We start from the raw sequence: 12761 nt of genomic DNA, 5'->3' as shown, positions 1-12761 counted from the left end.
GTTCCTCGGAATATACCAAGGGACATGTTCCTCGGAATATTCCGAGGGACCACGTTCCTCGAAATTTCCCGAGGGACCCGTTCCTCGGAATTTTCCGATGAAAATTCTGAGGAATATTTCGTCGGAACTTCCGAGGATTGGACCATCGGAAAGTCCATCGAAATATCCCGACGAAGTTCTCCCTCGGTATATTCCGAGGAGCTTTCCGACGAACTGGTGGTCCTCGGAATTTCCTCGGAAATTTGTTTCCTCGGAATTCCGTCGGAAAATTCTGAGGAATTTCCGAGGAAAAATGAATTTCCGAGGAGTTATTTCCGAGGACGTGTTTCGTCGGTATGTCGTCGGAATAACGTTATTCCGACGACATACCGACGATTTTTTCCCTCAGTATGTCGCTGTTTTCTTGTAGTGTACTAGTTTAGTTTCAGGTAATTAACCAAGCTTCTGCTTGCGCCAATTAATCCTAAGATCTAAGTTTAGTGTTATCAAGCCTAGACTTAGCAGTAAGAACAACTAGATGAAGAACTATTTAATTTCCTAATTAATATTCATTTTAGCAATACATAGGTCAACTTTTGAAGAACCCGAAATCTAACAGTAAGACTACTCAAACATATTTGCAAGAAACATTATGATGGTCTGAATAATACTTAATAATATAAACATGAAAAGTAAACAAAGTAGAGTAATAAAACAAGGGATTTTAAGATTTACTCTGTTTATGAAATTCATATTTTTTCTCCAATCCTACGCTATCTTCCTAAGTGTAGAAATGTCTGCCTCCAAAACTATCTCTCTCTAAAAGTCTGTCTCTAAGTAAAACATGAAAAACCCTAATAAATGGTCTAACATGCGGCCATGTACTTATGGTGCAAATCTTGGAACTTCTGGGTAAAACTGGTAATTTACTTAAATTGGCTTCACAGATGGCTCGCCGTCGATCGACGTTAATATTGATCCGTCGATCGATGTTTTCTTCAATAATCGACTCTGTCTTCATGTTTCAGCAATGCTTTCATAAAAGCTTCAAATTGCCCCAAAATCACCACTTTTCTCCAATAGGTACATACACCTGTAATTACTCAAAAGACTCCGAAATGCATATAAAATACTCTAAGAAAATATATAAATCATGGGTAAAGGTGGGTAAAATCCAAGGAATATCAATGCTAAGTCGTAAATGGGTTGTTTTGTGTCTTGGACGGTTATACGAGTTATCCGTTTTTACGACTTTTCACGGAAATATCGTCAATTTGCTCTGAGTTGTGGTTTTTGTGCCGTTAGTTTACTAAATGATGAAAATAATTTTGTTTCGTTGAAAACAAATTGGTGTTTAACTTAACCGTTTTTACTTGTCGTTTGGCTAAATTTTATGGAAAACAAAGGATTTCTCATTTTCGAATGATTCAAGTGAGAACATGATGAACAAGGCGATGCTCAGGGAAGAGAGAGGAGGCTTGTACGATGATAATTCTTCTTGAGGAGAGCTTGGTGATCCTCGAGAGAGAGGAAATAGGCTTGGGCGATGCTAACTCTTCTCAAGGGAGCTTGGTCGTTGCTTGGGGAAGAGAGATGAGGATTGGGCGATGCTCACTCTTCTCAAGGGGATCTTAGGCGATGCTGAGGAGAAAGAGTACACCTTGGGCGACGCTCACTCTTCTCGAAAAGAGCTCACGCGATGCTTAGGGAAGAGAGATGAGGCTTGGGCAATGCTCATTCTTCTCAAAGGGATCTTGGGTGCTGCTCAAGGAGAGAGAAAGAGAGCTTGAAAATGCTCGTAGAGGTCGAGTTGAGCTTGGAGATGCTCAAGGATATAGGGAGAGAGCTTGGCGATACTCATAGAGCTCGAGGAGAGCTTGGCAATGCTTGGGGAAGAGAGAGGAGGCTTGGGTGACGATGCTCACTCCTCACCTTTGTTACGCCTTTTCCATTCTCCGTTTGATGATTCCGTATAATCTTACTTAATTTCCGAACTGTTTTGATTGGTTTTACAAAAAAAAATTCATAAGAACTTTCCGAAGTTAGTTTAGAGAATTTTGTTTCCTAAAACTTGTTTTGATTTGTTTTACAAAACTTTTTCTAGAAAATTTTTCTGAAGTTAGTTTTACGGAAGATTATTTTGTAAAATATGTTTTGGTTTGTTTTACAAAAGTTTTTCTGAAAAAAATTTAAATTAGTTTTACAGAAGATTGTTATGTAAAACTGTTTCGTAAAAACCTTTCGAAAGAATTTTTTTTGGATAATTCTTGTTTAGAGAAAAAAAATATTTCTTTTCCGGGAAGAGCTATATGGAGTTTAATTTTTCTGCGTATCTTTGTTCAAATTGGAACGTGGTATGTGGAATTGTTCTCTTAACATTTGCGACTCATTCTTGTGAGGGATATAATTCTTGAGTGATATTAGTTATTGATTTCGCTGGAACTGATTTTGACCCCAACAGTTAGCCCTCCAACTCGTTAGAATTATATATGATTCTGATGATGATAAGAGTTTAAGTGGAACCAATGGCTGAGTATCTCCTTTCGGTATTGGATAGTTTTGAGCGCGGTTGCTTCTAAGGCCGAATTTTCCCTGCTCATGGCCCAACCTTTCTTGACTTGATTTGAGTGTGATTGAATCGGGTATGCGCTTTATGAAGCTACCTATGTACCATTTTTGAAGGGATCAAGTCATTCGTAATTCCTTTTGGAGTTAAGGATTGTACGACATGTTCTTCATCGGAAATTTTGGGACTTTTTACATCCTAATTTCATATTTTGTTAATGTTTTTGAGCATGATGCTGCCAATTACATTTTATGTTGGACTTTTGTTGCTTTAGAGAATTAGCCTTATAGGTTATTTTTGGATTTTAATAAAATTACTTTGAATTAAGATTTTACACATAGAGCAGTTATTCGTAGAGAGATAAAGTATGAGTTGTCATCTCATTTCTGACGCTCAGCGGCTCGCAGTATTTATATTTGCATTATATGAGAGTGTATGAATGCTCTCCGTTCGTATAACCTCATAAACGTTTAAGTACCAACAAAAATACATATTTTGGAATTTTGTATCAGTATTTTGATACTATGACTAGAGATGTTCAAGACCAATGTTATGAGTTTAGAGCAAGACCTAGACTTACTTCCGGTTTAGGACTTACGATGACTGTTTCGACTTAACCCACTCGTTGTGATGACTCTTTTCACCACTCCAGCAAATTTTGTCTAACCTCTCTAGTTTATCTGGCAGTCACCTATCAAAGCGAAAGATACATTTCTTCTTAAGAAGATTATGATCATAGTCTGGTTAGATAAAACAAAACTATAAAAATGAATAACGATTTTTTAGATGTATTCTTATTAAGATTCTACAAGGATTTTCCAAATATATAACAACAACAAGCTAATTGACAACACAGAATTTGGGAAACTAGACTTCAATGTATTTCATCTACTTTTGTAAAACGGCAATCTAATGCAACTGTACATCTACTTGTTAAATAGGATACCAAATATATTTCTCTGATTAATTTAAAAATATTTAAAATCTTTCATTCACATTGGTACCAAACTTAATTTGGCGTCTCTTTTGCTATATCAAATTTGACGACTGACATTTGTCACATTGTGATGTTTAAGTTAGATAACACAGAAAGTAGAACCAAAAAAATCATAAATGTCACATCTACAAACAAAATATAAAGATATAAAAACACGCGTAACGATAAAGATGTGGAATGTAATCGTTTGCCAAAACTTCAAAGACAAGGGAGAAAACAGAGTGGTGTTTACTTGGGAAAAGAGGAACTAGAAGAGAGAGAAGAGAGAGAACGCGTGTGAAGGCAGCCCCGGCGTCCGGTGGTGCGTCCGAGCGCGTGCAGGCGCCGGTGGCTCCCTTTTGGTCATTTAAGTTCAGTCCTCTGACTGTGTGCTCCGATCTGTGGTCTCTTTCCGATATACTTGCGGATCTGGGCTAGGGTTTTGCTCCGGGAAAGGCCCCGCTCGTGGTGTGCTTTGAACGGCGGTAACTACTCTTTCTCTAGCCTCGCGGGGAAGATGTAGGACGGTGGATCGATGTGACAGCCAGCTTTTGAGTTCAGCGTTTGCTCCGGGATATGGAGGCTTTTATAGCTCCATAGTCGCCGACTAAGCTTCCGGGGGGTAGAGCCTCCCTCAGCTCCGCGCCGCTGGCTAAGACTCCGTGAAGGTGGAGGCTTCTATAGATCCAATCGTCTCCGGCTTTGCTACCGAGGGGTGAAGGTTTTCTTTGCCTTGCCTCTTTGGCTTTTGGTTCCCTATATCTGTTTTAGGGTGTGGTTTCGTTTTTTTTTTGTTCATGCGGCGTCGGTTGGGATTCGGTGGATGAGCTCTCGTCGTAGGACGAGAGAAGCTCTCCGGTGAAAGGTGGTTATGGTCTGCGCGATGTTTTTGCTCTGGTGTGTGCTCGAACGGTGACGGATGAGATCTCGTTCTGGCGATTGATTCTCTCCGATAAAGAATACACATGAGTTAAGGCGGTTGCGGTGAAGATGGTTAGAGGTCATGGGTTCCGGTGTGTTCCGGAATCGATGAATGATGATGGTGCTGGGGTGAATCCGGTGAAACACCGTTGAGGTCGCCGGCGTTTGAGAAGATGAAGAGATCAAGTGACGTGTGTCTTCTGGATTTGAGATCTAGACATGTGTGTTCGAAGGGGTCAACGTTTGGGACGGTAAAGTTGATCTTTAGAAGTTTGGGCCTGGTCCATTTTCTTTCCGCTTGTGTGCCCGTTATTTTTGTGCTTTTATCTTTTCGTTTTAACAGTGTGGATTTTGTACTGGATATGTTTCTTGGGCTTGGCTTTTTAATAAAACTAGTTGGAAAAAAAAGGGAGACAACAGAGTCGGGAGAAATAAAATGATTTAAATAAATAAATGTATAGGTTGTGAATTGTGATCAGGAATTGAGATAGCATGAGTTTGAGTTTAGTTGGTTGCTTTACGATAAGGAAGCGACTCTTAGACTATGCATCTTTACTTTAATTACTTTGTTTTTTTGCAAAAGACTTTAATTACTTTGCTACTAAAGCTTTTCCAGCTTTTCCATTAACTCATTAGTTAAGGAATCAGATAAATATGTAACCAACTAATCAAATAACCAACAACGGTCTTTGAAAAGTGGTGGCATAGTGGATATCCCTGTTCGGGAACGTGCTATGAGTTAGTCGGGCGGTCGGGTTGGGCCTAACGTCTAAAGAGAAAATCGGGGATTAATCGGAAATTATGCGGGGTGGAATTTTTAGATTGTTTACTATGTTATAAAACATGTTCATCTTTAATTGTTTATAACATTAATACATTTTTATGTTTAAGATTGTATAAAACACACAAATAGAATATGTAAACTTAATATAGTGTAATTTTCATCAAAATTATGAATATAAATAATATTTATAAAATTTTAGATCAAATAAATAAATAAAAATATTATTAAAAAAAAATAGATTAGACGGCCGCCTAGACGGCTAGGCGGTCATTTAGGCGGTCTAGACGGAGAAAATCGGATATCCGATTTTTTTAACCGATTTAGTATAAATCGGGGTGGAAAAGTGACGCGTAGCGCCGCGGCCGCCTAGGCCGCCGATTTTTAGAACGTGGATATAAAAGCTGGGGTGTTTATATTATGAAATTGATAATCACTTATAATGTTACACGGAGCCTGCTTTCTCCTTTTCGGTCAAAGAATATCTTTTTGTTTTTTAATCTACATTTCACTAGTAGCAATACTAAATTGGAGTAATATCGATTCATTGTAGAATGTCTTAGTGTCGAGATTGTGATTGACTTTCATCAATTAGCTCAAATTTCTTGGATGTTTATACTAGCTTTCATAGCTTATCAGGATAACTTATCTTACATAATTGCGTTGTTTCTAAGCTCAGTGCGTATTGGGACATAAACTCGAAGTTCTTGTCATCCATGACCCCTCACGTCCGGTTCCTCCACCAACACGGTCGGAGACTCAGAGGGATGGAACGTCTATGATAGTGACTTCTATAACAGGTGGAGTGAGGAGAAACAGTTTCATGTTGGAGATACTCTGATTTTCGAATACGCCAACGAAGTCAACGACGTCTACCAAATCAACGGTGACTTAGAATTCATGACATGTGATCCAACGTCTCCTATAGCTGTGCACAAGACAGGACACGATCTTGTTAAGCTTACGGAACCATGAGTTCATTATTTCATAACTTCACAATCTGGTTATTGTGAAGCTGGGCTTAAACTTCGAGTGATGATGGGACCAGTACCTAAAGTTGTTACTTACCCTAATTTTCCAAAGAAAGTGGACTTGTCAGCAATAGAACGCCTCAACAACTGGTTACAGACTTTCAAACACCAACCCCATCATTAAACCAGCTTGGAGCTATTGTTGTCTCTTTCTCTTGTTTTGTTTATTACTGCTTTGTTACGAGAATACTTCTCTGTTACCATCGTTGTATAGTTGATTTGATTCAAGCAGTTTCGTGTTTGATTAAACGTAACTGAAGCACAAAACTAACATACAATTTGCATAACAAAAGATACCTTTAAATATCTCAACAAAAACAAATATAAAGAGTTACTAGCAAATTCAATTTACCAACATTACTGCAATTCCTTTTATTAATACTAAGGGAGACTCTTCTTCTTGCATAAGGTGGTATATGTTACATAAGTTTCTCTTAAAAAAATACACTTATTTAATTGGCTTCTTGAACTGGAACAGACTGTTAGTGTCTGTAGTATTTTGAAGAAAGTGAAAGTGCCTAATACTGTTGTCCACACTCTCGAAGGTGCATTTTGATTATCCTCAAAATTATTGTAATCTATTCCAACGACAATTGGCTGTACAGTGTTAACCCCTAGGCTTACACTGCGAGACTTATTTTCCAGAGTAAATATGCGCTTCCTAAATTCAACCTTCTTTTACTTTTTACTTTTTTTTGTAAGGCTGAACCTTTTTAAATTTTTTTTTTAAAAAAAAAACTCTGTAGTCTTTTCTCTCGTTTGCATAAAGAGAGTTGTCTTGAAAATGCAAAACAGATGAAAATGAAATCTTCAACTTCACAGACAAAAAAAAAGCATAATACAAAGTCCAGTTTACACAACTCTTTCACATTTAGATTACAACTGATATAAAACCACATGCACCAACCAAACATTCCCAAACTCCAAACATAAGAAGAGGAAAACAAAGCAAAACTAGTAAGATAGATAAACAGTACACTGGAGAACAGTCTCAAGTCCATCAGTGAACTGATGCGGCTGCTGCTGCTGCGTCCCGCTAGATCCTGTAAACGTCTTCACAATCGCAAATCCTCTGGCGTTCACATACTTCCCGGTGCCTCCCATAACTCCTAAATGCGATTCCGAAGCCGCTGTCCTATGAACACCAAAGAAGCTTATACTGTCTTCATAACCACCGTTCTCAAACATGGCAGTAAACGCCATCGTCTGGCTCGTTCCATCAACCGCACTCGACACGTAGTACCCCTGCGCTTTCCCGAGCAGACCAGACCCGAGTTCATGCCCTTCGGTTAGTTCATCGTCGATCACAGTCATCGTTCCGAACATAAGCATCTGTAGAGCAGAACCGCTCGGGAGCTGACCGCCGTTAGCAACGGGCAGACCGTTTAAAAGGTTGTTGTTTCCGTTATTTCCGTTGTTTTGGAGAATGTTGGCTGTGGTTCCGCCGAGTCCGACGAGAAGGGGGACGTTGTTGTTGTTGATGATTCCGTTGTTGTTGTTGTTAGATGGAACTCCGTTGGTTATGGGAAGGTTTGCGCCATTGGGTTTAGCGAATGGGAGTTGACCACTTAAAGCCGGGTTTGCGACGACTCCGGTTACGGCTCTGGCCGTGGGGTTCGAACCGCCGAGTATGTCGTGCATAAAGAACACTAATGTGTGGTCAGGACCTACAATACCACTACCACCACCAAGAGCTTGCCCGGTACCTACACCTGCACCAAGGGCTTGGCCGGTACCTACACCAGGACCGGTGGCTGAACCAGCGGCTGGTAAAGGACCCGGACCAATGCCAGGCAAGGAACCTGGACCGCCACCAACCGGTAAAGGACCAGGAACAGAGCCAGGGATTGGTAGAGGACCAGAACCAGTAGTAGTCAAAGGACCTGAACCACTTGATGGTACTGATCCTCCTATTCCTGCACCGAAACCGGTTCCTGCAGAGCCTGAGCCAGTTCCGGCAGAATTTGAGCCAGACGCTGGTAAAGGACCAGGGAAGGGACCTGAGCCCGGGGTGGTTGTTGCTGGGAATGTATCTTCTTCATCAAGAAACCGAGCAGCAGCTGAGAAAGTAACAAAGAGAGCTATAACCAAGAAAGAGAGTACCTTTTGACCTGCCATTGAACAAGAAAGATGATCAGAGAAGCCAAGATTGTTGTTTTAATTAAGTGATAAGCAAATTCTGGAAGTATATATATAGACAAGAATGAATATATTAAGTAAAATAGTTAAAAGAAGATGGAGTTGATGAGATGGAGCAGGTGTTATAGCTATTTTCCATTATCTGGTGGTTTGGTTCTGGAGCAGAAACATACAAAAACAATTTAAAAATAATTTATTACCTTTTTCACAAGATTTGAATATTAATTCGTCAAATTACCCAAAGACTAAAGCTCTTTAACTCTATAATATAGTAATTAAACTTAACGATCTCACCATGAAATGTTCGCACTGCTTGACATGCCCAGATTACCGTTTCTGCATACGATCACTGGCTGCATGTTCTTCCCGTAAACACTTTCCCGAATGATCGTATGCTTCAGAATCTTTCGTGATTATAGCGTGAGAGACCATTCTCTCGATCTCACGCATACTTTATTAACTTTAACAAAGGAACCCTTAAAAGAGTATAATTATAATTGAATTAGACCGAAATCCTGGTTAAGAGAGTACAGTGCTCTCCGGTTCCATTATCTCGATTCCTGGTATAAGTTAATAACCTTTGTGAAAAAAAAACTATATATCAGATATAATTATCATAATGTTTTTTATTTCGTCATCTTTAACGGAGTGGACGAGTTATTCTACAAGTATATCGAGACCAGAGGAGTGGAAACAACCTAGTTGTTCATGGACCGTAACTACTAGTTTTGGTTGAAATAAAGACAATATCGATTCACAAGTATCTGAGAATCATCAATTAAACGAAGTTTTTCATCCTTTCTTATTTATTCAATTCGTAACACGGAGAAGAGAGCACCATAGTCCATAGTAACCAACAGAAAATAAATAAAACACACTTTGCTTAAACCACAAACCAAACTAAAACCACCAAAGCTTAGTTCATAATCTAGTTGGGAGGAGGGAAGAAAATGGCATCAGAAGTCCTCTTAGATCGGAAAGCCTTCTCCACCTCCGGAGCAACCTTAAATGCCGCCTGCAGAACCTCCGACGACAATGCCTTCCACGCAGATGTCTTCCCCGCCAAGTGAGTGAAAATGGGACTGCCAAAAGATTCAGAGAAACTTGTTACGCACGCTTCTTTCAATAAACCAAAAAATATTATAAAAAAAATAGAAGAAAAAGATCATACTCAGGAGTGGTCACAATGGAGAACCAAGACAACCCATCAGAATCAGCAATCTTGGACACAACAAAGAACCTAGGAACAATGAACAAAGCACCAGCTTTCACATGAGTCTCAAGAACTCTCTTCCCATCAGCTCCAACCACCTGAACACGACCGCTACCACCAACGATGTAAGTAACTTGAAGAGCAGAGTCACAAGAGAATCCAGGAGAACACATGGAATGTCCATCGATCCTCACAAGATCAGCACCAAATCCAACTTCACCAACCAATGGAAGATTCTTTGTGTTCAACACGACAACTCTTCCTCCATCCTTGATATCAACATCAAGAGGAGCCTCCAAGCAGTTCAACACAAACCCTTCCCTGTCACCTTTTCTAGGTGAAGGCATTTTCAAACTCCCATCAACTTTGACGATCCCGTTTCCTGTCTGAGACCCGACAAGCTTCTTCACTGTGGTCTCATCGAGATCCCATGCTCTGCCTACAAACTCGGTTGAGAAACCGGTGAAGATTCCGTTGGAACCGGTTAAGTAAAACTCGGTGAACTCTCCTGCCTTGTGACCCTTGTGAGTCTCACCAAGGAAGAGGATGACCAGCTCAGCGTCTTCATTGTTGAACCACCATGTCACCACACCGAAAGGTATAGCTATGGAATCTCCTTTCTTGATTTCAATCACTTTCTCCTCCTTTTCAGGGAGAACAATTCCAGCTGTTCCAGATCCTGACAAATGTTACAAAGAGACAGTACTTTAATATCAGTTTATGGAACCGTTAAATAAAAACATATGAATCACAATAAAGTTGAAAACTTTGCATAAAACAAGAGAGTGACGTTATCAACGGAAAGATCTAAGAAGAAACGGACCTTGAAGAACGTAAGCGACCTTGGAGGAATCAGAGTAGCGAGGAAGAGCTAAGCCATACTTCTCGAGAGCAAGCTTAGCGGCTCCAATGTTGCCATCACGTAGCATGGGTAGCTCTTCAGAGCACCATGCAAAGTACGAACCTCCGTCTCCTCCGTACACTTTCTTCGGTAGTCTAGGTGAAAGATCCAACTCCATTGTTAAAACGCTAAACTGAAAACGGTGAAAGAATGATTAAAGGAGAGAGATGTAGAAACTTTTGATGTGAGAAGTCATTGATAGAGAGAACGTATTTATAATGGCTTGAGAATATCTATTCGGTTACAAACTGAGAGTTTCTTGGAAGCGTATATTTGACTAAGGATAAATACGCTGATCAACTTGGATAAGTATAGATAATAATTAATAATTTTAATTTGAGTGTTTTTAGCGATTATTTACCTTATTTTCGACTAGTTTCAATATAAATCAAGTTATGTTGTGAATGAAGAGGGGAACTTGTGTGTATTATTAGGTCGACCAACTGGTCGTTACATGAGATCGTACTTATCCTTAACTAGATAATGACTAGCAATACGTAAGATAAACACCAACTATAATGTAGATAAACACAAGAGTAGATAGGCACCAATATGATCCTGCGGATGGGCTTGACTCGTCTTGCTACACGGGCTGATAAATGGGTCGATCACTAAATGGTTTATAACACTCCCCCTTGATCCGGTCAAGGTTCATTCATGCTTTGGATGTTGCCTCATTAAAACCTCTCTTGACAAACCCAAAACCCAATGTGGTAAAAGGGAAAACAAAACAGGAAAAAGAGTACAACACATGAACACCCCCTGATGAATGCATCACCGAAGATCCTTCAGTCGACGCATGCCTATCTTCCATATGAGCTTCTTGAACGTTGAGGTTGGTAGTGACTTGGTGAAGAGGTCGGCTGAATTCTCACTCGAACGGACTTGCAATACTTGGACCTCTCCTGCCTTCTGAAGCTCGTATGTGGAGAAGAACTTAGGAAGAATATGTTTCGTCCTATCTCCTTTAATGTATCCATCCTTAAGCTGTGCGATGCATGCTGCGTTATCCTCGTATAGGATGGTCGGTGGATCCTTTCCTTTGATCATACCACAAGTGGTACGAATATGCTATGTCATGGATCTCATCCATACACTCTCACGGCTGGCTTCATGCATAGCTAATATTTCTGCGTGGTTAGAGGATGTGGCTGCCATGGTCTGCTTCATGGACCGCCAGGATATAGCTGTCCCACCGTGTGTAAAAACATAACCAGTCTGAGATCTAGCATAATGTGGATCACAGAGATAACCTGCATCAGCAAAACCAACTAAATCTTCCTTAGATTTGTCAGTAAACATAAGACCCAAGTCTTTCGTTCCTTGTAGGTAACGAAGTATATGTTTAATCCCGTTCCAGTGCCTTTGGGTCAAACAGGAGCTGAACCTAGAAAGTAAGTTCACAGCAAAGCTGATGTATGGTCGTGTGTGGCCAGCTAAATACATCAGAGCTCCTATGGCACTGAGATAAGGCACTTCGGAACCAAGGACTTCCTCATTTTTCTTCTTCAGACCAAATGGGTCAGTGTCCGGACCAAGACTTCTCACGACCATGGGGCTAGTCAATGGGTGAGACTGGTCCATATTAAATCTTTTGAGTACTTTTTCTGTATATGCCTTTTGATGCACAAGAATTCCATCTTTCATATACTCAAGTTGCAATCCCAAACAAAACTTTGTTTTTCCAAGATCTTTCATCTCGAATTCTTTCTTGAGATATTCAACAGTTTGGAAAATTTCTCCAGAGGTTCCTAGGATATTTAAATCATCTACATATACTGCAATGATTACAAAACCCTTATTGAACTTCTTTATGAATATGCATGGGCAGATCTGGTCGTTTTTGTATCCTTCTTTCAGGAGATATTCGGACAGTCTATTGTACCACATTCGACCTGATTGCTTTAATCCATAAAGAGACTTGTTCAATCTGATACAATGTTGTTCTCGAGAACTCTCTTTGTTTTTCAATTCAATACCATCTGGAATTTTCATGTATATCTCATTATCCAGTGGACCATATAAGTAGGCAGTTACAACATCCATTAACCGCGTTTTATGTTGTGAGGTGTCCGGATGATCTGTCCAAACACTCCTCTCTTTTTCAGTGATTCTAACTCCACATTAATGGCTTCTTTCCATTTCAACCAAACTGGTCGTTGCATACATTCTAGTATAGATGTGGGTTCTGGATCCTTATTATCCATCAATTCGACTGCTACATTATAAGCAAATATATCACTCATGTCGACAT

The 12761-nt window shown here is 39.9% G+C and overlaps 2 protein-coding genes across 2 annotated transcripts; both read right to left on the bottom strand.

Moving 5' to 3' along the window:
- Window positions 1–7101: 7101 nt before the first annotated feature.
- LOC106340635 (dirigent protein 10-like) lies at window positions 7102–8398 on the bottom strand. The gene has a single exon (XM_013779477.1). The coding sequence runs from the start codon at window positions 8370–8372 to the stop codon at window positions 7209–7211; it is 1164 nt and encodes a 387-aa protein (XP_013634931.1). The 5' UTR covers window positions 8373–8398; the 3' UTR covers window positions 7102–7208.
- A 773-nt stretch (window positions 8399–9171) lies between these two features.
- LOC106340737 (glutelin type-B 5-like) lies at window positions 9172–10673 on the bottom strand. Its single transcript, XM_013779583.1, has 3 exons — window positions 10430–10673; window positions 9565–10285; window positions 9172–9475 (listed from the first exon to the last, which is right to left on the bottom strand). Exons 1-3 carry the CDS (start codon window positions 10623–10625, stop codon window positions 9322–9324), a joined length of 1071 nt encoding a protein of 356 aa, XP_013635037.1. The 5' UTR covers window positions 10626–10673; the 3' UTR covers window positions 9172–9321.
- Window positions 10674–12761: the final 2088 nt, after the last annotated feature.

This window comes from Brassica oleracea, chromosome C4 (assembly GCF_000695525.1).
Source record: "Brassica oleracea var. oleracea cultivar TO1000 chromosome C4, BOL, whole genome shotgun sequence".
NCBI lineage: Eukaryota > Viridiplantae > Streptophyta > Magnoliopsida > Brassicales > Brassicaceae > Brassica > Brassica oleracea.
The sequence above is the reverse complement of the archived record's forward strand: the minus strand, read 5'-3'. Positions and strand labels throughout refer to the sequence as shown.